This window comes from Sceloporus occidentalis, unplaced genomic scaffold (genome assembly GCF_023333645.1).
Source record: "Sceloporus occidentalis isolate IW3139 unplaced genomic scaffold, rSceOcc1.0.p SCAF_6, whole genome shotgun sequence".
NCBI lineage: Eukaryota > Metazoa > Chordata > Lepidosauria > Squamata > Phrynosomatidae > Sceloporus > Sceloporus occidentalis.
The window spans coordinates 24,118,431-24,143,930 of NW_028316986.1; the positions used below are offsets into that span (position 1 = coordinate 24,118,431).

General features: G+C 45.8%; 1 protein-coding gene across 5 annotated transcripts in view; it reads left to right on the forward strand.

The window, feature by feature from the left end:
- The first annotated feature begins 7,090 nt into the window (after nucleotides 1-7,090).
- SRF (serum response factor) overlaps nucleotides 7,091-25,500 on the forward strand; it is a 117,354-nt gene continuing 98,944 nt past the window's right edge. For all 5 annotated transcript variants that reach the window (XM_089529120.1, XM_089529122.1, XM_089529121.1 and 2 more), the window contains exon 1: nucleotides 7,091-7,732. In XM_089529120.1, coding sequence (XP_089385246.1) covers nucleotides 7,145-7,732 — 588 coding nt within the window. In that variant the 5' untranslated portion in view covers nucleotides 7,091-7,144. The remainder of the gene's footprint in view (nucleotides 7,733-25,500) is intronic.

The window sequence follows — 25,500 nt, forward strand, 5'->3', positions numbered from 1 at the left end:
TGAAGCAGAGATCAGATCTACGATCTTGAAAGTACGTTTTGCAGCTGATATCTTGTTCAAAAATGTAATTACATAATATATTTTTTTAAAAAACTGATGCAATACACATTTCTACATTGATTCCTAGGTATGAATATAGGCATATATAGGTCTGAAAGCTGGACAGTAAAGAAAGTTGACAGGAAGAAAATAAATGCATTTGAAAAGTGATTATTATTATTATTATTATTATTATTATTAAGTTTATTGATAGAGCATTGTAAATTTACACAGCACTGTACATACATACAATCAATTCAAAATAGAATAAAATAAAATAAGTCTGCCTATGGCATACATTCTATAAAAATAATTTAACATAATAGACATTAATTCATATTAACATTAAATAATAAAATATAGCAGGTCACCACTAAAAAAAAAAACCCAATTAAAAATAAAAGGTGATGCTGGAGGAGAGTTCTATGGGTACCCAGGACCACTAAAAAGACAAATGAATGAGTTGTGGTTGTGTTGCCTGCCTACAACAGGCAAAGTATACAGCAGCTGCACTCAGAATCCCTTAGTGAGCACGCATGGATAGCAAAACAGAGAGGAAAGGGGAAAGCAGGTTAGCTTGCCTTACCAGGTAACCCAGCATGTTAAAACACAAGAACAACAACAACAACAACAACAACAACACACACAAACACAGATCTAGAAGCTGGACCACCAAAATGGAAATTACAAGCAAACTAGATGCTGGTAAAAATATACAGTCAGTCATTCCTAGATGCATGTTGGAAGCACCTACAAATATTCTAAAATGTCTTGTTCACTTATGCAAGGGTTATCTTGCTCCCTTGCTTCATTTCACATGTATATATTGTCAGTTTCATATTAAAAGTTTGTTGAAACATGGTTGAATTGCTTTTCTATTTGTGGAATAGTAATCTGTCCCTCAAGCCAGCATGGCTTAGTGGTTTGAGTGTTGAACTACAACTCTGGAGACCAGGGTTTGATTCCCAGCTCAGCCATGATACCCACTGGGTGACTTTGGGCAAGTCACACTCTCTCAGCCTCAGAGGAAGGCAATGGCAAACTTCTTCTGAATAAATTCTGACAAGAACACTCCATTATAGGTTTGTCTTAGGGTCGCCGTAAGTCAGAAATGACTTGGAGGCACACAACAACAAATCTATCCCTAAGTACCCTAAAGGCACCAGATCCTGCCTGAGCTTGTTAGCTAAGAAGGGTCAGCCCTGTTTTGTACTTGGAAGGGAGATCACCAACAAATACCAGGGGTTGTAGTCTATATTTAAGCAGAAGGAACTGGCCAAACCACCTCTGAGTATTCCTTGCTTAAGAAAACTCAATGAAATTTATGGGGTCACCATAAGTCGACAGGTAACTTGAAGGCACAGATGCATGCACACTCTATCCCTATTGCAAATGGACATTAAATTGCCTTAACTTTGAAAATCTCCCAGTGACCAAAGAGGAAGGTCCCAGCCTGCAGATAGCCCTCCCTACCATCTGAACTAAGACCAGAAACAGAAAATACAGGCCTATGACTAACATCTTCAGTTTCTTTCTCCTGTTTGCTTGATGAAGAAGCCAGTGTGACTTTGAAAGCTTGCAATATGTAATTGTGCATTTTGTTTGGCCCAATAATAATAATAATAATAACAATAATAATAATAATATGTTTTATTTATATACCGCTATGCCAAAGATCATAGCGGTGAACAGCAAGTAAGCTAATTTGCCCCCAACAGTCTGGGTACTCATTTTAGCGACCTCGGAAGGATGCAAGCCTGAGTCGAGCTTGTATAACTGTTTCAATGTTATTGGATTTGCTATATGGCCAACACCACTACCCCTAGATGTTTTTTCTATCCCTCTTCTGTCTATGTTATCTCTGCCTTTGGTACCAAATTTTTTGTTAAAGAAGTAATGTCCAGGAGCACATGTACTGTTTGATCTGAGGCATATCTGTCTGTAATGTGTGATCATGCTGCCTGACTGGTGTGCCTAGAGAAGGGTTTGTTAAGCCTCTCATGGCCGGTGGGCAGTGTTCTGACCTGCTCGGTACAGCCCTCAGACCATATGGTGTCATTATGTTGGATGAAGTGACCATCTCAGGTGGCACCTTTCACTGCACCCCTCACTCTGCTGGCAGGACCCCTCCTGGTTACCCTTCCTGCCCTCCCACAATGCTGCCCCAAAAAGAAGAGGAAGAGGAAAAGGAGGAACATCAGAGGCTGTCCCAGAGAAAGTAGCAGTGCCCTAAGGAGGAGGACATGACTATGGTGTCCCTATACCTCTTCAACCGCCTTGAGTACCTATATTGGGAGAAAGGCAGGATATAAGAAAACAACAACAGAAGCAGCTATTTCCTGAAACAGCCATCTCTGCAGTAAAGACAAGTCAGGCATGGCAAGCAAGCCATAGATACCTCTGTTGCCTCCTCCTCCTCCTTGTGTGTGGCTAGCATCTTGTAAACGATGTCCAACTTTATGCTTGTGTATGTCTTTTCTTGGTCATTGTGGTGGTGTTGGTGTGTGCCTTCAAGTTATTTCTGACTTATGGCAACCCTAAGGTGACTTGTCTTGGCAAGATTTATTCAGAGGAGATTTGCCATTGCCTCCCCCTGTGGCTGAGAGCATGCAACTTGCCCAAGGTCCCCCAGTGGGTTTCATGGCCGAGCTGGGAATTGAACCCTGGTCTCCAGAGTCATAGGCCGATGCTCAAACCATTAAACCACACTGATGGACAAGGGAGATGCTTATTTTGAAGAGCATAGAAGCTTGCAGTCAAACTGAATCTGAGTGATGCATGCCATAAATGGAAAGCCTAGGAGGAGCTGTGATCATAAGGGCTAGAAAGGCCTGAAGGCAAGGAGTAAGCTTTCATGAGTGTGTCTGTTTTTTAAAAATTGTTTGCAAATTAATTGAGCAGCAAGTCTTTTTAGCAACTCTTTTACTCCTTTGCTTGCGTAAATTGCCAGCCAATTTGACCTGCAGCTGAATTCTTTTCCAGTCTCTGAACTGCAATAATGAGATTTTGGCTGTAGCAGCAAAAGCCCTACAGTTGGTTGATGATGTACAATATCTGCTGCTGAGAGGCAGAAGAAACGCTGATCCTCTGTGCATAACCAAAGTGTACCTCCAGGAGCACTTTTACTCATGTATAATATTCACACAAGCCTTTTGTTAGAGTGACAGTAGCACAATGTTAGAATCGGAAGAGGAAAAAGTAAAGATAGAAGGAAAGAATATCAACAATCTAAGATGTGCAGATGACACCATTCTACAGCTGAAAACATCACAGACTTGGAAGAATGGCTAAGGAAGATCAAAGAAGAAAATGCAAAGGCGGGCTTACTATTGAACATAAAGAAAATAAAAATAATGACCATGGAGGACCTAAATAAATTTGAAATAGTAAAAGCATCCCTGTACCTTAGATCAAATATCCATCAGGAAGGAGACTCCAAGTCAAGAAATCAGGAGAAGGTTAGGAATGGGAAGGGCAGCTATGAAAGAACTAGTAAAGAGTACCCAAAAAGTAAAGATATACAACTGATCACTAAAGTCAAATTGTAGAAGCCATTGTATTCCCTGTTACCATGTACAGATAGGAAAGCTGGATCATGAAGAAAGTGGATAAGAAGAAAACCCGTTCATTTGAGATGTGGTGCTGGAGAAGAGTGTTGAGGATAACGTGGACATCTGAAAAGACAAACAAATGGGTCCTTGAACAGATCAAGCCTGAAATCTCTCAGTCACACTCTCTCAGCCTCAGAGGGAGACCGAGGTGTTCCTTAGGACCAGGACCTGGGCCTGGTCACACCTTCTCAGCCTCAGAGGGGGACCAGGCTGTCCCTTAGGAACAGGACCTGGACCTGGTCACACTCTCTCAGCCTCAGAGGGAGACCAGAGTGTCCCTCAGGAACAGGACCTGGGCCTGGTCACACTCTCTCAGTCTGAGAGGGAGACCAGGGTGTCCCTTAGGATCAAGTCCTGTGCCTGGTCACACTCGCAGCCAAAGAGGGAGACCAGGGTGTCCTTTAGGAACAAGACTTTGGCCTAGTCACACTCTCTCAGCCTTAGAGAGGGACCAGAGTGTCCTTTAGGAACAAGCCTTGGGCCTGGTCACACCCTCTCAGCCTCAGAGGGGGACCAGGGTGTCCCTCAGGAACAAGACCTGGGCCGGATCACACCCTCTCAGCCTCAGAGGGGACCAAGGTGTCCCTTAGGAAGAAGACCTGAGCCTAATCACACTCTCTCAGCCTCAGAGGGGGACCAGGGTGTCCTTTAGGAACAAGCCTTGGGCCTGGTCACACCCTCTCAGCCTCAGAAGGAGACCATGGAGTCCCTTAGAAACAGGACCTGGGCCTGATCACACCCTCTCAGCCTCAGAGGGAGACCAGGGTGTCCCTTACGAACAGGACCTGGGCCTGGTCACACTCTCTCAGTCTGAGAGGGAGACCAGGGTGTCCCTTAGGATCAAGTCCTGTGCCTGGTCACAGTCGCAGCCAAAGAGGGAGACCAGGGTGTCCTTTAGGAACAAGACTTTGGCCTAGTCACACCCTCTCAGCCTCAGAGGGGGACCAGGTTGTCCCTTAGGAACAAGACCTGGGCCGGGTCACACCCTCTCAGCCTCAGAGGGAGACCAGGCTGTCCCTTAGGAACAGGGCCTGGGCCTAGTCACACTCTCTCAGCCTCAGAGGGAGACCAGGCTGTCCCTTAGGAACAGGGCCTGGGCCTAGTCACACTCTCTCAGCCTCAGAGGGAGACCAGGGTGTCCCTTAGGAACAGGGCCTGGGCCTAGTCACACTCTCTCAGCCTCAGAGACCAGGGTGTCCCTTAGGAACAGGACCTGGGCCTAGTCACACTCTCTCAGCCTCAGAGGGAGACCAGGGTGTCCCTTAGGAACAGGTCCTGGGCCTAGTCACACTCTCTCAGCCTCAGACGGAGTCCGTGGAGTCCCTTAGGAACAGGTCCTGGGCCTAGTCACACTCTCTCAGCCTCAGACGGAGACCGTGGAGTCCCTTAGGAACGGGGCCTGGGCCTAGTCACACTCTCTCAGCCTCAGAGGGAGACCAGGGTATCCCTTAGGAACGGGTCCTGGGCCTAGTCACACTCTCTCAGCCTCAGACGGAGACCGTGGAGTCCCTTAGGAACAGGGCCTGGGCCTAGTCACACTCTCTCAGCCTCAGAGACCAGGGTGTCCCTTAGGAACAGGGCCTGGGCCTAGTCACACTCTCTCAGCCTCAGAGGGAGACCAGGGTGTCCCTTAGGAACGGGACCTGGGCCTAGTCACACTCTCTCAGCCTCAGAGGGAGACCAGGGTATCCTTTAGGAACAGGGCCTGGGCCTAGTCACACTCTCTCAGCCTCAGAGGGAGACCAGGGTGTCCCTTAGGAACAGGGCCTGGGCCTAGTCACACTCTCTCAGCCTCAGAGGGAGACCAGGGTGTCCCTTAGGAACAGTGCCTGGGCCTAGTCACACTCTCTCAGCCTCAGAGGGAGACCAGGGTGTCCCTTAGGAACAGGGCCTGGGCCTAGTCACACTCTCTCAGCCTCAGAGGGAGACCAGGGTATCCCTTAGGAACAGGGCCAGAGCCTAGTCACACTCTCTCAGCCTCAGAGGGAGACCAGGGTGTCCCTTAGGAACAGGACCTGGGCCTAGTCACACTCTCTCAGCCTCAGAGGGAGACCAGGGTGTCCCTTAGGAACAGGACCTGGGCCTAGTCACACTCTCTCAGCCTCAGAGGGAGACCAGGGTGTCCCTTAGGAACAGGGCCTGGGCCTAGTCACACTCTTTCAGCCTCAGAGGGAGACCAGGGTGTCCCTTAGGAACGGGACCTGGGCCTAGTCACACTCTCTCAGCCTCAGAGGGAGACCAGGGTATCCCTTAGGAACAGGGCCTGGGCCTAGTCACACTCTCTCAGCCTCAGAGGGAGACCAGGGTGTCCCTTAGGAACAGGGCCTGGGCCTAGTCACACTCTCTCAGCCTCAGAGGGAGACCAGGCTGTCCCTTAGGAACAGGTCCTAGGCCTAGTCACACTCTCTCAGCCTCAGAGGGAGACAGTGGAGTCCTTTAGGAACAGGGCCTGGGCCTAGTCACACTCTCTCAGCCTCAGACGGAGACCGTGGAGTCCCTTAGGAACAGGGCCTGGGCCTAGTCACACTCTCTCAGCCTCAGAGACCAGGGTGTCCCTTAGGAACAGGTCCTGGGCGTAGTCACACTCTCTCAGCCTCAGAGGGAGACCAGGCTGTCCCTTAGGAACAGGTCCTGGGCCTAGTCACACTCTCTCAGCCTCAGACGGAGACCGTGGAGTCCCTTAGGAACAGGTCCTGGGCCTAGTCACACTCTCTCAGCCTCAGAGGGAGACCAGGGTGTCCCTTAGGAACAGGTCCTGGGCCTAGTCACACTCTCTCAGCCTCAGACGGAGACCGTGGAGTCCCTTAGGAACAGGTCCTGGGCCTAGTCACACTCTCTCAGCCTCAGAGGGAGACCAGGGTATCCCTTAGGAACCGGTCCTGGGCCTAGTCACACTCTCTCAGCCTCAGACGGAGACCGTGGAGTCCCTTAGGAACAGGGCCTGGGCCTAGTCACACTCTCTCAGCCTCAGAGGGAGACCAGGGTATCCCTTAGGAACCGGTCCTGGGCCTAGTCACACTCTCTCAGCCTCAGACGGAGACCGTGGAGTCCCTTAGGAACAGGGCCTGGGCCTAGTCACACTCTCTCAGCCTCAGAGGGAGGCCACTGTTTTCCTTTGAACAAAACTTGGGCTCTTTCTCATTTAAAAAAAGGGTCCTTTCCCCTTTAAGAGCTGCGCCTCGGCGGCGATGACGTCAGGCCTCGGAACGTCGAGACTCCTTTTTTTGGAATGTATGCAAATGACCCCCTCCTCCCTCCGACCAACGGGAAGCCGCCTTGGCTCCCTTTCAGCCAATGGCGTGAGGGCGCTGGGCGGTCGAGGGCTCCAAAGCGCCGGCTCTTACCATATAAGGAGCGGCCTGGCCATAAAAGGAGACCTTGCCTGGCTTTATATGGGGGAGGGGAGTCCTCCGGTGGGCGTGGCCTGGGCAGAGGAAGGGCCCGGGGAGAGCGAGGGGGGAGCCCTGGCCTGTCCCGCGCTCCGCCAGGGAACCATGTTACCCAGCAAGGCCGGAGGGGCCGGGAACGGCGCTGCCGCTGCCGCCTCCGCGCCTCCTCGCGCCATGGTGGGCCTTGCCAGGGCCGCTTCCGCCCGGCTCCCCCGCGGAGGAAGCAGCGGAGGCCCGGCTCCTTCCCTCCGCGGCCCCGGCAACGGGACGGGCCGCTTCGAGCGGGAGCCTCGGGAGGTCTTGGGGCCGCCCAGCGGCAGCGAGGGCGACTCGGACTCGGCGGAGGACGAGGAGCAGCAGCAGCCTCCGCCGCCGCCGCCGCCGCCGCCCCTGTTGGTGGGGGACAGGCGAGGGCTGAAGCGGACCTTGGCCGAGATGGAGATGGAGATGGGGGCGGCGGTGGCGGCAGCGGGAGCCGCTTGCGGGGGACCCGAGGCGGCGTCGGCCTCGGCTTCGGGGGTCTACGGAGGAGGAGGAGGAGGAGGAGGAGGAGGGGCCGGCGGAGGAGGGGTGAGCGGAGCCAAGCCCGGCAAGAAGACCCGGGGCCGGGTGAAGATCAAGATGGAATTCATCGACAACAAGCTCCGGCGCTACACCACTTTCAGCAAAAGGAAGACGGGCATCATGAAGAAGGTGGGGCTTCCCTGGGGCATCCGTCCATCCCCCGCTGGGTCCCAGGTGCGGATCCTGGTCCAGAGGCTCAGGAGGGTCAGGGGGCTGTTGGGGCTTTGAAGCCGGTCTCTGGGGTGGGTCAGGCAGGAGGGTGGCATCTATACCTTGGCATCCCCTTCTTGGTGGACCCAGCAGGGAAGAGGTGCCAGGGTCAAGGGAGAGGAAGACCCAGGAAGACGACAATGAACAAACCTGCGATGGGTTGGTGGGGTTTGTCTGGGTCTGGGGTAGGCATTTCTACCTTCGAGCCCCAGGTGCAAATCCAGGAGGGAAGAGCTGCCAGGGTCAGGAACTTCGCGGGTCTTGGGCTTTGCAGCTCTGAAGTGGACATCTCCACTTTGGGAGTCCCCTTCGTGGTGGGTCCCAGGTGCGAATCCGGGAATGTCTGGTCTCAGAGCTAGCTCTCCACTTGCCAGTCCCGGAGGGCACTCTCCACATGCTCAGAGGCACCTGGCCCTGGCAGCAGCATGAGCGACAGAAGCGCTGCTGAGTTGTAGAGCATTCAGTGTACTTCTTATTGATTCACGGTTTCTCAACCAGGAGACTTTCCTAAATTCCTGCAAAAGCACAAAACTATGAAAGTCAGTATAGGACCATTGAATATTGAATTGGGATGTGCCTTCAAGTCCTCTCTGACTTGGTGAACCTATCCTGGGGTTTTCCTTGGCAAGTTTTTGCCATTGCTTTCCTCTGAGGCTGAGAGAGTGTGTCTTGCCCAAGGTCACCCAGTGGGTTTTATGGCCAAGCTGGGAATCAAACCCTGTTTTCCAGAGTCATAGGTCTAAAACGCAATGCAAAAATGATCCAGTTTCAGACTGCTTTAACAGCCCTGGCTCAATGCTGGGGAATCATGGGAACTGTAGTTTTGTGAGACATTCAGCCTTCTTTGTCAGAGAGCTCTGGTGCCACAATAAACTACAATTCCCAGGATTCCCTAGCACTGAGCCAGGGCACTTGAAGCAGTCTCAAACTGGATTATTCCTGCAGTGTGTTTTGGACCTCAGTCTGCTTCCTCAGATGCACGGAGGAAGTAGGCCAAGTCTATTAAACTTATGCTAGAACTTATTTTGCACCATTAGTCTCAGTCATTCTACAAGATCCCTTTGTATAGAGTTCAGTGGGACTTCTTCAGACTCCTGCATGGACACTAGTTGGCAAGCTAACTGATAGTTGTAAGCATGAGCGTCTCTAAAAGCTGGAGTACAAGTTAAAACAATGGAGTTGGGCAGCGGGGTACATTGGTCTGTGCCTGTCGTTGTGCACTGCACACCAGGGTTAATTCCTGGATGTGTGTTGTGTATTGTTGCAATTCTGTATGGGAGTTGTGCAGGGCTAACCTGGCTAAACCCTCATCACCAGACTACACTGTGTCAATGTAGGATTGCTTCCGTGGTGTATTTACTCCCAGGTAAAAGTGGATAGAATTATGGTCTTGCGTAGCCAGGGAAGGAAATTGAGTATCACAGATACTCTGTCACAGACCAGGACAATGAAGTGCACAAATATAGGATGGATGGCACCTGGTTTCAAAACACTATATGCTAATGGGTAGTGTACAAAGTAAGCATGAGTCAACAGTGTTGTGATGAGGTTGCCAAAAATGTGGTTGTGTTCTTTCAAGTCATTTTGACTTATGGCAATCTTATCATGGGGTTTTCTTGGCGAGATCAGTTCAGAGGAGGTTTGCCATGGCCTTCCTCTGAGGCTGAGAGAGTGTGACTTGCCCAAGTGGATTTCATGGTCGAGCGGAGAATTGAACCTGTTGAGGAAACCCAGTTGAACACACTGAGTGTCATCCAAGTAGACATGCATAGGACTGAAGGCTTAACTCAATCTTGCGTGGCCCTCCAGATGTTGTTGGACTCCATCTCCCATTATCCTTAGGATGCCGTAGCCCTGTTAATTTCTGGAAAGCCACAAATTGCCCAGCCATGGTTTTACCTCTGATGAAACTTTTGCGTTGTTTCTTGGGGCTGGCTTGCTTTAGCTGCTTAATGTATTTTAAATTGCCGTTCTGTGTAGGAATCATCTGCAAGAATGATTAAAAAGACATTAGCTGCTATGCTTTTAAAAGTGCATTTCTGGTTTTACAGTGCTGCAACTGCAGGGAAGAAACCAGGTTTAGGTCAGAGCAGCGAGGAGAGGATTGTGTCACCTTTAAGGACTAACAGTTTTGTTCTGGAATCTTAACGTATTTTATTAGCCCTTAAGGAATCTTTTTGTTGTTTTTAAGACAACACAACCCAGTATTTCCAGCTTTCCTTCAAGTAGACATTGTGATGCTTCTGCCATGACTCATTTTACCATAATGCTTACTAGAGTGCAGAACTTCTTATCAGTTAATAGCACACATGCCTCTCTTCTGCAAGGTTAACATTATTTTAAAAAATAGCTGAAATTAAAAAAAAAAATGGCTGCCCCACAATCATGGCCAGCATGACTTTCTACATGCAACAAGTTGCAGTGTCCAACCTAGTGCAAAATGTGTGTTTTTCTCTCTCCAGCTTGTTGGCAAGAGCTGAAAATGATACTAAATATTAATACCGACCTCTGTGGGGGTTAAAAGAGCAAACTTCATAAAACTTTGAAACTTTCACAAACCTAGTGCCCTCTGGACTACAGCTCACAACATCCACAGCCAGCATAGTCATAGGATGGGCAGAGGTACTGGATGTCCATCATGTCTGGAGGATTGGAGGCTGGCTGTTTCCAATGTTCAGACATTTCGTAAGGCCATTTGTATGTGTTATTCACACAACTTATCATACAGGAGTGAGAATATCTCAATTTTTTAAAAGCAATTTTTAAAATTTCCTTTGCTACATCAGTATTGTGTGCCTCCAAGTAATTTTTGATTTACGGCAACCCTATCATAGGGTTTTCTTGGCATGTTTTTCAGAAGCGGTTTTGCCATTGTCTTCCTGAGGCTGAGAGAGTGTGACTTGCCCAAGATCACCCTGTGAGATTTTCTGCTTGGGCGAGAAATTGAACCCTGGTCTCCAGAGTTGCAGTTCAAAACTCAAATTAATACACCATATTGGCATCAATATTAACATGTATTAAAATCAGCGGAGTCAGTGTTGTGTAGTGGTTTGAGCTTTGGACTATGATTCTGTAGGCCAGGGTTTGAATCCTGGCTTGGCCATGTCAAGCCACTGGGTGACTTGGGCAAGTCACATTCTCTCAGCCTCACAGGATGGCAGTGGCAAACCCCCTCAGAAGAAACTTGCCAAGAAAGCCACATGATTGATTCCCCTTAGGGCTGTCATAAGTCGAAAGTGTATTGGAGGCAAACAACACACATACTAAAATCAGGAAATGCTGTCCTGATCATCTGGCACTGAGTTGTCTTCAGTCCAATGCAATTTTGTTTTGAGGGCAAGAATTAGTCCATGCGTGGTCCCTGTGCTAGTAATAGCAAATGTAGGTAGAAATGAAGAAATAATTGGGAATGTTCATCCCACAACAAACTTTAGCCACCCAAAATACTTAACAACTTGTCCTTCAGAAAGTGAACACTGGACCAGATGGGTTTCTGTATTCCTTCTGGTTAGGTGAGGCCTGACCAAGGCAGAATAGAGCAGCTTAAAATTGCATTGGCCTTTTTAGATGCCGCATCAACAGTGTGATGTGGCAGCTAAAAAGGCCAATGCGATTTTAGGCTGCATCAATAGAAGTATAATGTCTAGATCAAGGGAAGTAATAGTGCCACGCTATTCTGCTTTGGTCAGGCCTCACTTGGAATACAGTGTCCAGCTCTGGGCACCACAGTTCAAAAAGGATGTTGAGAAACTGGAGCATGTCCAAAGGAGGGCCACCAAAATGGTGAAGGGTTTGGAAACCATGCCCTATGAGGAACGCCTTAGGGAGCTGGGGATGTTTAGCCTGGAGAAGAGATGGTTAAGGGTTGAAATGATAGCCTTCTTTAAGCATTTGAAGGGATGTCACATAGAGGATGGAGCAAGGTCTGCTGCTCCAGAGACTAGAACATGGAACAGTGGATGCAAGCTCCAGGAACAGAGATTCCACCTCAACGTTAGGAGGAACTTTCTGACAGTAAAAGGTGTTTGACAGTGAACACATTCCTTCGGAGTGTGGTGAAGTTTCCCTCCTTGGAGGTCTTTAAACAGAGGCTGGGTGGCCATCTGTCGGGTATGCTTTGATTGTGACTTCCTGCATGGCAGGGGATTGGACTGGATGGCCCTTGTGGTCTCTTCCAACTCTACTATTCTAAGAAAGCCAGAACTATGGGTATCTATTTGTATATCCACTTCTTCATTTATTTGCGTCCGTGAGGGCAGTGCCTTTAACAGTAACTTGTGCCACCAATGAAGATATGATGCAGGGAGGAGGAGAAAGGGGCTGCTTGACCCCTTTCTCCTCTGCGTCGCTGGGTGCAGCCGTCTGAAGGCTGCGCCCAGCGACGCAAAGCCAGGAAGGAGCTCCGAAGCGGAGCTCCTTCTGGGGTCGCGGAAAGGGAGCCCTAGGTGCCCTGGTGCGGCCCCAATACATCACAATCGTGCCGCCTCGTTTGGAGGCAGCGCGGTCGTGATGTAATGATGGCGGCGGCCGTGTGGAACGGCCGCCGCCATTTTCTACGCGCAGAGCGCGTACTAGGGTTAGGGACGTCTGGAAAGGACGCCCCTTTCTAACTCTAGTACACTCTCATCGGGTACTTTAAGGCCCATTTGTAATGGGCCAAAATTTCCTGAAATGCATGGAAGTGAGAGAAAGCTGATGGTTTTAGTATCAGCAATTTCAATATTCACCAATTTTTTTAGACACCCAGATACCTGTATTGTAACTGAGGCATAGCAAGTTCAATCTGAGATAATATCCTGCATTGTAAAGTGTTTTAATTTATTCCTCGTCTTCAATTCTCCACTAATGGATGGAAAAAATAATAAATTAAGTTAAATTTAAAAAAACAAACATAAACCTCTTAAGAAAGCACACCATTCAAATAACCCTGCAGTTTTTCTAGGGAAGTATCCACACTGCAGAAATAATGCAGTTTGACACCACTTTAACTCCATCCTGTGGAAATCTGGGATTTGTGGTTAGTAATGTATTCAGCCTGGTCTATCAGAGAGCTCTGATACAAACTACAAATCCCAGGATTTTGTACAGTAGAGTCGTGACAGTTAAAGTGGTATCAAACAGCTTTATTTCTGTAGTGTGGATATACCTCAAGCCACAAAAACAGCTGCCTTCAGCCTGGTGGCCTCCAGAGGAGTTGCACTGCAACCCCCATCATCTCCAGCTAGCAGAGCCACTTGTACCTTTTTAAGTGACTGTTTAAAACCGTTGTTGGTTGCCCCCCCCCCCCCCCCTTTTAAGGATACTAGTATTGCTAGGTCTGTACAAAGAGTCACTGGCAGATTTCCACAACCTCTTGATCTAAAGAGTCTGTTTTCTGGAAACAGTATTCACAGCATCAGACTTTGGTGTGGGGGTCTGAGAGGAAAGGATTGCTGGGCAGTGGACACCTTGAATCTCCCCTTTACATGCCCTGGTTTTTCATCTGGGTTACAGGAAGGCACCTTCAAGCACTGACTCCTGGCAAATTATAATTTGCAAAATTTACAAATCATGGTTCATCAGGGGCTGTGGTACAGGATGGATAGTACTTGGATGGTACAGTGCTACTTAACTTGGAATAGTGGGTTGTCTCCAGCACCATGTCTGTACAGTGGTCCCTCCACATTCGCTGGGGTAGGGAGTGATGCAAATAAAATGCAATAAAATAAAAATGCACCTCTCTAAGAATCTCCAGGTCCTCCAGTACCAATCTGTGGTCAACATCTGCCAGACGTTGACCATAAATCATGCTGGAGGACCTACAAATTCCTAAAGAAGTGTTTTCCCTAGCAACTTCTAGGTTCCAGCACAACTCTATGGTGAACCTCCAACAAAATTGCGCTGGAGGACCTAGAGATTCCTAGAGAGAACATATTAATCAAAATCGCAAATCAGATCCACAAAAGTCAAAGTTGCAAATGTAGAGGACCAACTAATCACAAAGTGGTTTCACCACCTGGTTCTGCAGCACAACTTTTATGATCACCTTTTGGCAGACTTGCACTGGAGGACCTAGAACTAGAGATTCCTTCAGAGAACATATTAACCAAAACCACAAATAATCAAAACCACAAATGTGGAGGGCCAACTGTACTTTGTTGTGAATTGCTGTCAAGTCAGCTTTGATTAGTGACAGCCCTATAAATGAGAGACCTCCAGGACACCTTGTCAGCAACAGCTCAGGTCTTGCAAACTCAGGGCTGTGGCTTCCTTGACTTGAGTCTATCTACCTGTGACGTGATCTTTCTATTTTTCTACTGCCTCCCACCATGGCACTGCCTTTCCATGGTGGTATGATTGTGTGATTTTGTGAGGCAAGAGTCTAAGCTGATGGTAGCAGTGCTGATAGTAGGGTCTCCCACATCAGGCAGGCTTTTGCTGAGGACCAGACTAAGTGTGCCAAACAACTACTGGGCAGTAGCAATAGTATGTGTATGTGTGTGGGAGGTGACACTGGCAGAAGATCTTTCAGAGACCGTGGCATTGGCACCAGGGCTACAGAGTTGGGATGTCAAATTTTTGACATCTAATAGATTGACATTTGCAATTTATTTTGGTTCTGCTGTCTGACTCCCAGCTCCTTCATAAATGGCAAATATATATTAATTAGCAATAATAATTTTACTTTAGTAAAATGAAGAGAGATTTTGTAGCACCTTTGAGACTAACTAAAGAAAGAAGTTGGCAGCATGAGCATTTGTACACTGAATTCTACTTCCTCAGATGCATTTGGTCTTTCTTCTTTCTTTAGTTGGTCTCAAAGGTGCCATAAGATCTCTGTACATACTGATTCTACAGATTAACCAACTATATCTTTGAATTCTACCACTTTAGTAAAATGGTTATCGTATATACTCGACGATAAGTCGACCTCATGTATAAGTCGAGGACAGGTTTGGGGGCCAAAATTATGGATTTTGATAAGTCAAGGGTAAAACTTAGGGGCATGTAACAAAGGTTGTAAAGGATGATGCAAATGGAAATGATGCCCAAACACTTAGTAAATCCCAGCAGATATTAACTGTTTGTGCTGATCCTAAAGGCTGGATAGATGGGAGAGAGAGGGGATCCACACCTTTTTTTGGTGCTCCCAGGATGGACTAAGTTCTCGCCTTTTACCACTCTAGTCAGAAAAAGGGGACAGTTCCATGAGTTAAAGTATAGCACAGTGAGCCCGTGCCATATGTAGGCTCTTTATAGGTGGCTTTCAGCATACACTAAAGCTGCCCGGGAAACAGGTGAGTGTCCGGCATGCACGCATAGCCGTGCAGCAAGCACAAGCCCCATTATATGCAGTGGGGCTTGCAAATGGTGCACGTGATTGTGGGGTGTGTGCGTGGCCGCGTGGCACATGCGCAGCAATGCAGCAAGCATGAGCCCCATTGGATATAATGGGGCTCAAGCATGAGTATATACAGTATTGTTTTTCTTCTTGTTGTGTGCCTTCAAGTCATTTCCGATTTATGGCAGCCCTAAGGTCTACCTATCATGGTTTTTTTTTTGGGGGGGGGGGCAAGGTTTGTTCAGAGGAGGTTTGCCATTGTCTTCCTCTGAGGCTGAGAGTGTGTGATTTGCCCAAAGTCATCTAGTGATTTTCATGGCTGTGCTGGGAATTGACCCCTGGCCTCCAGAGTCTTCATCCAGCATTCAAACCACTATGACACACTGTAAAATGGAAATTCTTCACCACCAGATGAGTAATTGTTAGTCTACTTAGATTGATGGAACATAAAATATATTTATTTGATTTAGTATAAAATGATAAAATGATACAGTTATATATTGCTATAATGTGATGAGCTTTTATTTTGAAGCTGGAGTTTGACTCTGGTTCTTGTTAGTGCTATGCAGAAGGAGGCATTGGTAAACCATGTCTTTTACCACAAAAACCCTGTGATGAGACATGCTTATGCTACTGACCTAAATTGATTGTTCATGGCTTAAGGATTACTTTTTATCCTTAAGGAACTGTAGTTCTGTCATGGGGCTAGAGTTTGCTTGCAGATTTTTCTTCTCCATCCCAAAGCTCCAAGAGAGCTGTAACAGTTTGAAAACATGTTTCAGCCTTGTAGTTTTGAAATTTGTTTTAATCTTGTAGTGTAGATGTGCTATAACTTACCAGTGAATGTATCCTGATGTTAGAACGGCTGCTTGGGAAACAATGACAAATCACAAAAAAGGGAGTGGTAGCTCTGACTAAAAGCTAAAAGTAAAGTGCTACAGCTCACTTCTGTTTCTTGTGTAAATATGGCTTATGAACCTCAGAGCCATGCTTCAGCAGACCAAGGTTCAGTCTAGTCCAGCACGACGGTCAGCAAATGCGAGGCAAGGAAATAAACATGAAAATGTTTCAGGTGATTTTTATTTGGAGCTGTCTGTGGTCCCAGATGTTTCTTGGACCGAATCGGAGGTGAAGGTCAGTTCTGTGAAATTTCCAACAACAATCAATTAACTTCACTACCAGCACATCCTTTTTGTTTCTTTCTTCTTAATTACAGCTTCCAACAAGTGTTATCCCTTTGTTGGTAACAGTTTTGTTGAAAGATGTTTCTGGTATTAAATACCAGAAACTTTCTTTATTTGCCTACACACCAAATTTAGTCTCCCCATCCCTACATGTATAGGTATAAAAAAGGGGGGGAAAGGGATGCAAAAACATATACAGTGGAGCCTCCTCATACGCTGCCTTTTTATAGGCGGCTTTGAGCATAGGCGCTCAAAGCCGCCGGCGCACGCAGGGCGGAAGGGGCGGCGCGTCCCATTCAATTGAATGGGCGCGCGCACCCGTTGCGCCTCGCGCGCCGCCACGCCGCCGCGCATGAGCCCCATTGGAAACAATGGGGCTCGAGCATAGGCGGATTTTTTTATACGCGGAGGGATCCGGAACGGATCCCTCGCGTATAAAAAGGTTCCACTGTATATACATCACATCTCTCTCTATGTCCACAAAAATGTATCATACAAACCGTTCCTGATTTATAAGTAGATTTTACAAAATTGAGTTTCCTCTCTAGCATGGCATCTAAACTGAGCCCGTGCAAAACATCTTGATATTTTCTCCATATTTCCTTGCCTTGTGTGTGTGTGTGCCTTCAAGTCATCTGCCAGACAAATGGCATTGGGTTTTCTACGGCAGGTAATACTCAGTTTTGCCAGTTCCTTTCTCTGAAAGGCAGGACCATCAGCACCTGGTATTCGTTGGTGGTCTCCTATCTGGATTGCAATTTTGAACAACACCATTCCCATCCTTGACCTGACATTTTTCTGTATTTAGAGACTCCATTCAATGACTGGATCTGCTAGACTGATAATAGTACTCTTTCTTTTAATTCAAATTAGAGTTGACCCTGCTTAGCCTCCAAGATCGGATAGAATCTGGTGCTTTTAAGGTATTTAGGCCATGCTTTCCTTGCCTTTGTTGTTGTTGTGTGCCTTGAAGTCGGTTCCAACCTATGGTGAGCCAAAGGTGAACCCGTCACAGGGTTTTCAGGAACTTGAGAGTGTGTTACTCACCCAAGGTCTCTCAGTGGGTTTCCTTGTCTTACCTGTACTTACTTCTAATGTTTTATATATATATATTTTAAGTATTTATTCACCTCTCCTCTCACAATTTGCTGAGGACTTGTCTAGCCCTCCAGATGTTGTTCAACTCCCAACAGATCTGTCCAGAATAGCCAGTGATGAATGCTAGGAACTGCAGTTGAATCACATCTGGACTGCAATTTTGAACAACACCATTTCCATCCTTGACCTAACATTTTTCTGTATTTAGAGGCTCCATTCAATGACTGGACCTGCTAGACTGATAATAGTACTCTTTCTTTTAATTCATATTCAGTTTAATTCAAGTTCAGATTTAATCCAAGTAGTCTTAGATGGGGTACATACATTCTTCCTGAAAGGCTGTGTTCACAGTTTGGAGGTGTTTCTAGATCTGTCACGCCAAATGACAGTCCAGATAGATGCAATAGCCAGAAGTGATTACAGTGGACTCTTGTTATACGCTGGGGTTTGGTTCCAAGATCCCCCGTGTATAACAAAATCCGTGGATGCTCAAGTCCCATTAAATATAATGACATAGCAAAATGGTGTCCCTTATAAAAAATGGAAAATCAAGGTTTGATATTTGAAATATATACTTTTTTTGAACATTTTCAAGCTGTGGATGAAATCTGTATAGAAAAAATCCGTGTATAAGAAGGGCCGACTGTATTATTAATGTTCCTATTATTATTATTTGGTGAAAATTTAATTTAATTCCAGACATTGAACTCATCGGTCCCACTTGCTGTAACCAATAATCAGGGCTCGGGATAGTTACTGTCCAACAACATATGAAGAATTCTTCCTGATTTCATCCTAACTGTCCTCTAAGGAGCTCACATTGAGGATCAGAGATGGGGGGGTGTATGCTCCTCTTGGTACTGATGATACCTAACTCCTGTGATCTTTCACCATTGGCTATTCTGTCTAAGGCTGAGAAAATGTGCAGGCCAACAGCAACTGGAGGGTTCTCCCCCTGCCCCATTTGCCAGTCCTGAAGTATATATTGTCTTTTCCTGTCCTTACCTTGTCACCTATTCTCATCAAATCCCAGTGTGGTGTCTTAGGCAGTTTGATTCATGGTTGAGCAGGAACCAGAATTCCTCGTATCTTTTGTGTAATTCCACCCCTGTGGTTACTGTACAGTCTCTCTACTTGGCATTTATTTGCCATTTTAGAGGGCAAAAGCTCTTTGCTTACATGATCTTCTAATCCTTATAGTGACCCTGTAAGGCAGGTCTTTGTTAATCTTTTCATAATCGATGTTGGGGGAGCTGGTGCTATGGTTGAGGGGTTTACGTAGGACCCTCAATCATGATAGGGTTGCCATAAGTTGGCAACGAGTTAAAGGCACACAACAACAATTGGTTTCAGACACTTGCTGGTCTGTAGTTCAGGCCAAGATCATCTTAAGTCCCTTTGCTAGTGTAACTACCTCGGTGTAGGCAAAAATAGCAGTGATATGATGGAAGTGTCTACAGCAAAGGGAAGACGACAAAGGCAGTGGCGGACACAAGAGGAGAGGCAGCTGTTAGCTCCTACCATTTTATGATGGTAGGTATGATGTTGTATGGTTTTATCTTGGCGGGTTCCTATGTTATATAATGTATTGTTATTGTTTTGTTATTATTGTTAACCGCCGTGATCATTGGAACGGCGGTATATAAATAAACCTTCATTCATTCATTCATTCATTCATACCAGCCTGTTTCTAAATGCATGGCTTCTGGAAGCATTCGTGCAACTGAAGGCCTTCTAGAAGGAGTTGCTTAGAACATCATGTGTGCCACAAGACAAACAATTCTGTATATGGCTCCTTTCAAAGGGCCCTTGGTCCCTTCTCCAGAAGCAAAGCATTTGGAAATAGGCTGTCTAGAGCTGACAAGATCTCCTGTCCCCTTCACGAGTGGGGAAGAAGTACCTTGCTCTGGCAAAATGTTTTGCTACACTACTGCAGTGTGCCAATAGGATTCTGGCTATAGTCTTTCAGTGACGTGTATAGCGTGACATAGTGGTTTGAGTGTTTCAATGACTCTGGAGACCAGGGTTCGATTTCCAGTTCAGCCATGAAACCCATTGGGTGACCTTGGGCAAGTCACAGGCTCTCAGTCTCAGAGGAAGGCAATGGCAAACCCACTCTGAACAAATCTTGCTAAGAAATAATATGATCATTTAGAATAAGTCAAAAACAACTTGATGGTATCCACCAACACCATAGCCTATCTTCATAAGATAAACATGCAGGCGATATCCATTGCTGTCCTTCTGCTTCCATTAGCAGGGCAGGGAAGGATCAGTTCTCCCTTCCACCCTGCAGTCCCCTTCATGGCCTTAAAATCTGTTCTGGTGCATGGGCTGGAAGAGGTGTGTGTATATATAATTCATACCCTGCTCTTCAGCCAAAAGGCGTCATTCAGATAATTCTGGTTCCATGTTGTCACAAGATCAAAGCCAACATTTGAGTTGCTGGGAATAGCTGGTGTAGTAGTAGTAGTAATAATAATAATAATAATAATAATAATTTATTTATATCCCACCTTTTCCCGAAGGAATCAAGGTGGGTTACAAGGGGAAAAAAGGGTAGGGTATAGATCTTTCAGATCAGTGTAACATTTGTCTTGGTTACAGTGATCCCGTTCAGATGCAACATACCTCGTCTTATTAAACCAAGAGATGCACAACCCATGTTCTTTTTTATTTGTTTGACATATTCATCCTCTCCCAGGGTGACTCACAGCAAGATTAAAGAAGGTACAAATAAAAAACAAAAAGTTATAATGCTAACACGCAATTAAAGGAATTATAATATTAAAATTCTACCGAGTTAAAAAGCAATTTAAAAACATGTAATCAAAACAAGCACAACGTGATATACGTGATCCTTTCCCGTATTGCTATACTGTGGCTGAAGACTTGTTTTGGGTTGTGTTAACCACATCGTTACTGAAACTGGAAACTATAGTTACAGGATTGGATCTGGTTTATTGGGTCCCCCCCTCCCATTCTGGTAACTGTAGTTTCCCAGTTCAGATACAAGAGAAATATGAATGATCGATGAACTAATTAATTAAGTAATTAGGGAAGTCTAGGGTTGGGGCATATCATGGAGGGAAAGGGTGATGCTCATACATATACAGCAGTTTCTTATGCTGTAGTGCAGGGGTAGGCAAGCTTTTTGAGCCAGGGGCCGAGTTGCTGTCCCTCAGACAACTGGGGGGGCCGAAGCCAAAAATTAAATAATTAAATAAATATTGTAAAAATTAAATAAATAAATAAAACAAATGGAGGACACTTTTAAAAAATGGAGGACACGCAAAAATTGCTGATTTTTAAAAACATGTTAATATAAATGCATGTTTCGGAGGCTTCTATAGACAATTGCCCCCCTTGCCCTCCGCTTGCCCCCCTTGCCTGCCGCTTGCCCCCCCTTGCCCACCTCCTCCTGATAGGCCAAAGGCCCCACGCCCTCACGCGAGAGGCCAAACGCTCTGGCGGCAATCGGCAGCAGGACCGGGCGGGGGCCGGTCCCAAGGCCTTGCTGGGCCGCATCCGGCCCGCGGGCCGCAGGTTGCCTACCCCTGCTGTAGTGCTACACCCAGTGGTTCTCAGTTCTGTAAGCTGATCACCATACAGGGTACCAGCTGAAGTTTTTCAATACTCCTTGGTGATTTAAGATGAATATTTTCAGTGTATGAATAACTGTAGTGAGGGGCTTTCTTTCCAGGAAGGACAGGGATGCACCTCTTTCAGAGGTGGACAACTTGTGGACCTGCAAGTGTCATTGGATTGCAACTTCCATCAACCTTGATTAAATGATGACAAATGCTAGGAGTTGCAGTTCAGCAATATGTGCAGGTTCCCCTTTCTTAAGCTATTGGTTGAAGTTGACCAAAGGCATTTTTGTGCCATGGGTACCACTGAGGCCTAGTAAGAAGTAAATGGACTGAAGGGACGGAGGGGGTAGAAGAAGGGTACAAAGTTGAAGGATAAAGTGTGAATGTGAGGAACTTCTACAGAATATCGACACTGATTGTAGCTATAAGATAAGAAACAGATAAATGTTAGCAATGTGTATGTTGAAACTTAGTAAGTATGTATGTTTCTGTACTGTTATGTTGATATGATTGTATGTATTTTTTTAAACTAGTGTTTGTATTTCTATGTATTTAATAAAAATTATTATTTAAAAAGAAGAAAAGGGAGGGTAGGCCAGGCCAAATGCCACAGCCCTTGTCAGTAGGGTTCCTTCCACCATTTTTTGTCTTGTTTGGGCTCAGTGCCAGTTTAGTTCTCCTCATCAGCACATGAACAGCGCCAGGTATTTGCTATGCTAGTTTGAGAGCTGGGGGAAATTCCTTTCTGTGCCAGTTTAGTATTCCTCATCCAGCATATGAACAATGCCAGGTATTAGCCGTGTCACTCTGAGAGCTGGGAGAAATTCCTTTCTGGAATTGCAAGTTTGGGGATTCTGGGAGTTCAATCCAAAACATAACTTTTCCAATCTAGCAAGCTCCCAGTGGCAGTCAACAGTTGTTGGTGGAGCAATACAGAATGGGAACTCTTTGCTCGCCCTTTGCTAGCTGGCTTTTCTCTATAGAGTGAACGGCAAACTGTTTTAACCAGGGTTGTGTGTGATCATGGGGCTCCATACACTGTCGCCATTTGAGAAGTTGTTGAACAGCTGGTCTTGCCTTCTCCAAGTTGGTGTGAAATGAAGCCCAGAGCAGCTGTTTGGCCAATGAAACAAAGTTGAACAAGGCTCTTTTTTGACTCTTCAGCTGTCTTGCTTTGTAGTTGGAGCACTGGTAGATCATTGTGGTACACACTGTTCCTTTTTTCAAGTGGGTTAGAGGCAGTCTGGCTGAATGGGAATGAAGGTAGAGTTCAGTTCTCCATTGGGAAACTCTTCTCCAGCTCTGTGCAATCCTACCGAATTGACTGGGTGACAAGAGTATAAGAAATAGTTGAGCAGCTGTTTGCCAGGTCCACAGGATGGCACAGCTGCAACCCTCTGTGACAGCTGGGGCAGCCTTTCCAGATTTGAACTACTTGGGAAACCCTAGGAACTGGCTGCCTTGCATCTGTTTGTCTTGTGTCTGCAGGGTTGACAGATTTCAGCTCATCGTGTTGGATGCAGCCTGGCCGCCTTAGTGACTCAGGACTTAGAAAAATGGCTAGTGGCCATTCTGACTGGGGGATTCTGGGAATTTTAGTCTGAGAACAAAATCTCATTAGAGGACACCCATTGAATCGACCACTGAATATGTCTACACTTAGGCAAATCCTGTTGTTTCAGTTGGTCTAATCTAGTTGGAACTGGCAGCAATTGAATATAATATCCCCTTCATGGTAGCCTTTCCAAGCTCTGTAGTGATATATCTGAGACTTGAATAAATCTTGTTTGTTTGCTTGAGTTTCTGGGGTCAGCAGAAGCAGGTTCCCAAAACACTTGGTTGGTTGTAATGCTTAATAGTTGTACTGTTTTCTGATTTATACTGCTTTCTTTTGTAGATCCTATTTTTGAAGAATGCCAGAAGCTCAAAAGATGTCTGAAAAATCTTCCATGAGTGTAAGAGAGGTGTATCAGTGGCATTTTTGGTAGTGCAGCGTGTATTCTGCACACCCATATTCCAGGGATAGGAAACCTTTGGCCCTTTAGATATTTTACACGTTGACTCTCAGATACCCCATGGTAATAGATTATGGGAGATGTAAGCTTAAGTACTGTAAAGGCACCCGATCCCATCTCATATTGTAAGCAAAGCAAGATCAGCCTTGTTGGGAGACCACCAACAAATACCAGATTCTGTAGGCTATATTTCAGAAGAGGGAACTGGCAAAATCACCTATGAGGATAAAAAATGGTGTGAATTTCATGGGCTCACCATAAGTTGACAAGCGACTTGAAGGCTCTCACACACATATACACTCCAGCATATTTGGAGGGCCAAAGGTTTCCCACCCCTTTTGTTTTTAAATCCACTGCCTTCTCTTCTAACTCTTTTGGGGTGGCATCATTTACAGAGTGTAAAGAATAAAGTAAAGAGAAATGCAGTTTACCCAGGGGCACCTTCTGTGCATTGCACAATAAGCATGAATCAATTGTCTTCTGGTTAGGCATGGTGCTGTACTCATGTGTGTATGTTTCTGAGCATGCCTATCTGTACCTTGCTCTTAAAACCCATAACTGTCTATATGTTCCTAGGCAGCCATTCAAGAACAATGACATGACTGTAAGTAACTAATCTTGTGGGTTTACTCTTCCTAATTCCTTGTTTTGCAGGCATTCTATTCTTCATGGTAATTTGCTGTCATTTGGATGATTTGGATTATATGTATGGAAAATTGCTAGTATGGAGGATTTTGCAAAAATGCATGAAAGTTGGCCTTAAGTGTTCTCCATTGGCTTATGCTTTTAAAGACATCATGTAATAACTTCAGAATTTGGAGAGGTTCTTTCTCTCTCTCTCTCTCTCTTCTGGGAGTATTGTTGGCTAGGTATTCTGGAAGTTGTAGTTAAAAATGAACTTTTTCAAGTCCTAGAAGTAGTGCTAACAAGACCTGAAAGCATCTTAAACTAGTCTCTTAAGCAAATCCCTGGTTTCCTGTAGGTAAAGGCATTTAGTGTCTCTAACCAGATGCTTTTGGTTATTATCCCTCAGCCTACAGGGTCTTCAGAGCGATGTGCAGTGGATAAAAACATTTAAAACAGTAAATACATGAGTAAAACACATTTAAATGCATGATTAAAACACATTTAAAAACAAATTAAAACATCTTATGTAAGAATAATTCTGAAACCATAATAAAAAAACAGTTAAAAACAGTCATAGCTGCCATTCCTAATTTTAATGTCACATAGGCCTGTTACAGTCTGCCAAAATAAAGCTGCTTCGAGTCTCTTTGGAGGTATGCTGTTTAAATGATGCATGGGTCCTAAGAGTCCGGAGGTCACGCCAAAGCCACACTCCATTCCTAAGCACTTACAGTGACCCTGAGGTGGGACCCTATCATGGGGTTTTCTTGGCAAGATTTGTTCAGAAATGGTTTCCCTTTGCTTTTCCCAAAGTCACACTGTGGGTTTTAAATTTTGGACAGGCTCTTATGAAAGTAGATAGCCTCTCACAGCAATGAAATATTGAGTGTGTCTTGCATAGTGTGGTGTGCTTTCCCCTGCTTTGAAGCTGGAATAGCTTTTTGCGTTCTGGGGCAGGAGATACTTCTTTGTGCACATGAACCAGGATGTGGGTTGGATGTTTGTATTGTGAACTTCTCGCCTTTGTCCAGTTTTATTCAGTGACAAGGAAAAGCCATATAGTCTTGGTGAAGCTCTCCTAGAGAGTCTGAAGTTCTTGAAATGACTTGGATGCTTTCGTGGGTTCTGTATATACAGTAGTAAGTTACCACCGTCAGCAGTGATTAGTCTTTGCTGGCATTTTAAAGAGGGAAGGTTATTTCCACCATTTGTCTTGTGCAAACAGAAAAAAACCCTATTTTTTGCTTTTGTATATGCAATCCCAAACTTGTTATGGTTAGTGTGAGGTAAAGTGACTTATGCTGTAGCTTTGACACATGAAAGATGTGGCCAGACAATAACTTTAAACTTGAGCAGATGAGCATGTATGCCATTGATGACATGTCAAGGGCTATGCTGGTTCACACTGAAGGTCTATCTAGTCCAGCATTCTAGTCAACAATAGCCAGCTTGTTGCTCAAGGGAAGCGCAAGGGCTAATGCACTGTCTATCTTGTGCTCTCCAGCAACCCATAATTTGTCTTTGCCACTGGAGACAATGTAGATCCATTAGTCTTGACCACTAGCTGTTAGTGAATCCATCTTCCATGAATTTGTCCAGCACTTTATTCTGCCTATCCAAAATGGAAGCCACTGCTGCATCCTATGGTGGCAAATTCCACAGTGCAGCTATGCATTGTGTGAAGAAGTTTTTCCTCTTATCTGTTGTGTATCTGTCATCATTTCACTTTGAGCTGCTGCCACACTGCATAAATATAGCAGTTTGACACCACTTTAACAGCCATGACTGAGTGCTATGGAATTGTGGCATTTGTAGTTTTGTGATATATTTAGCCTTCCCTGTCAGAGAG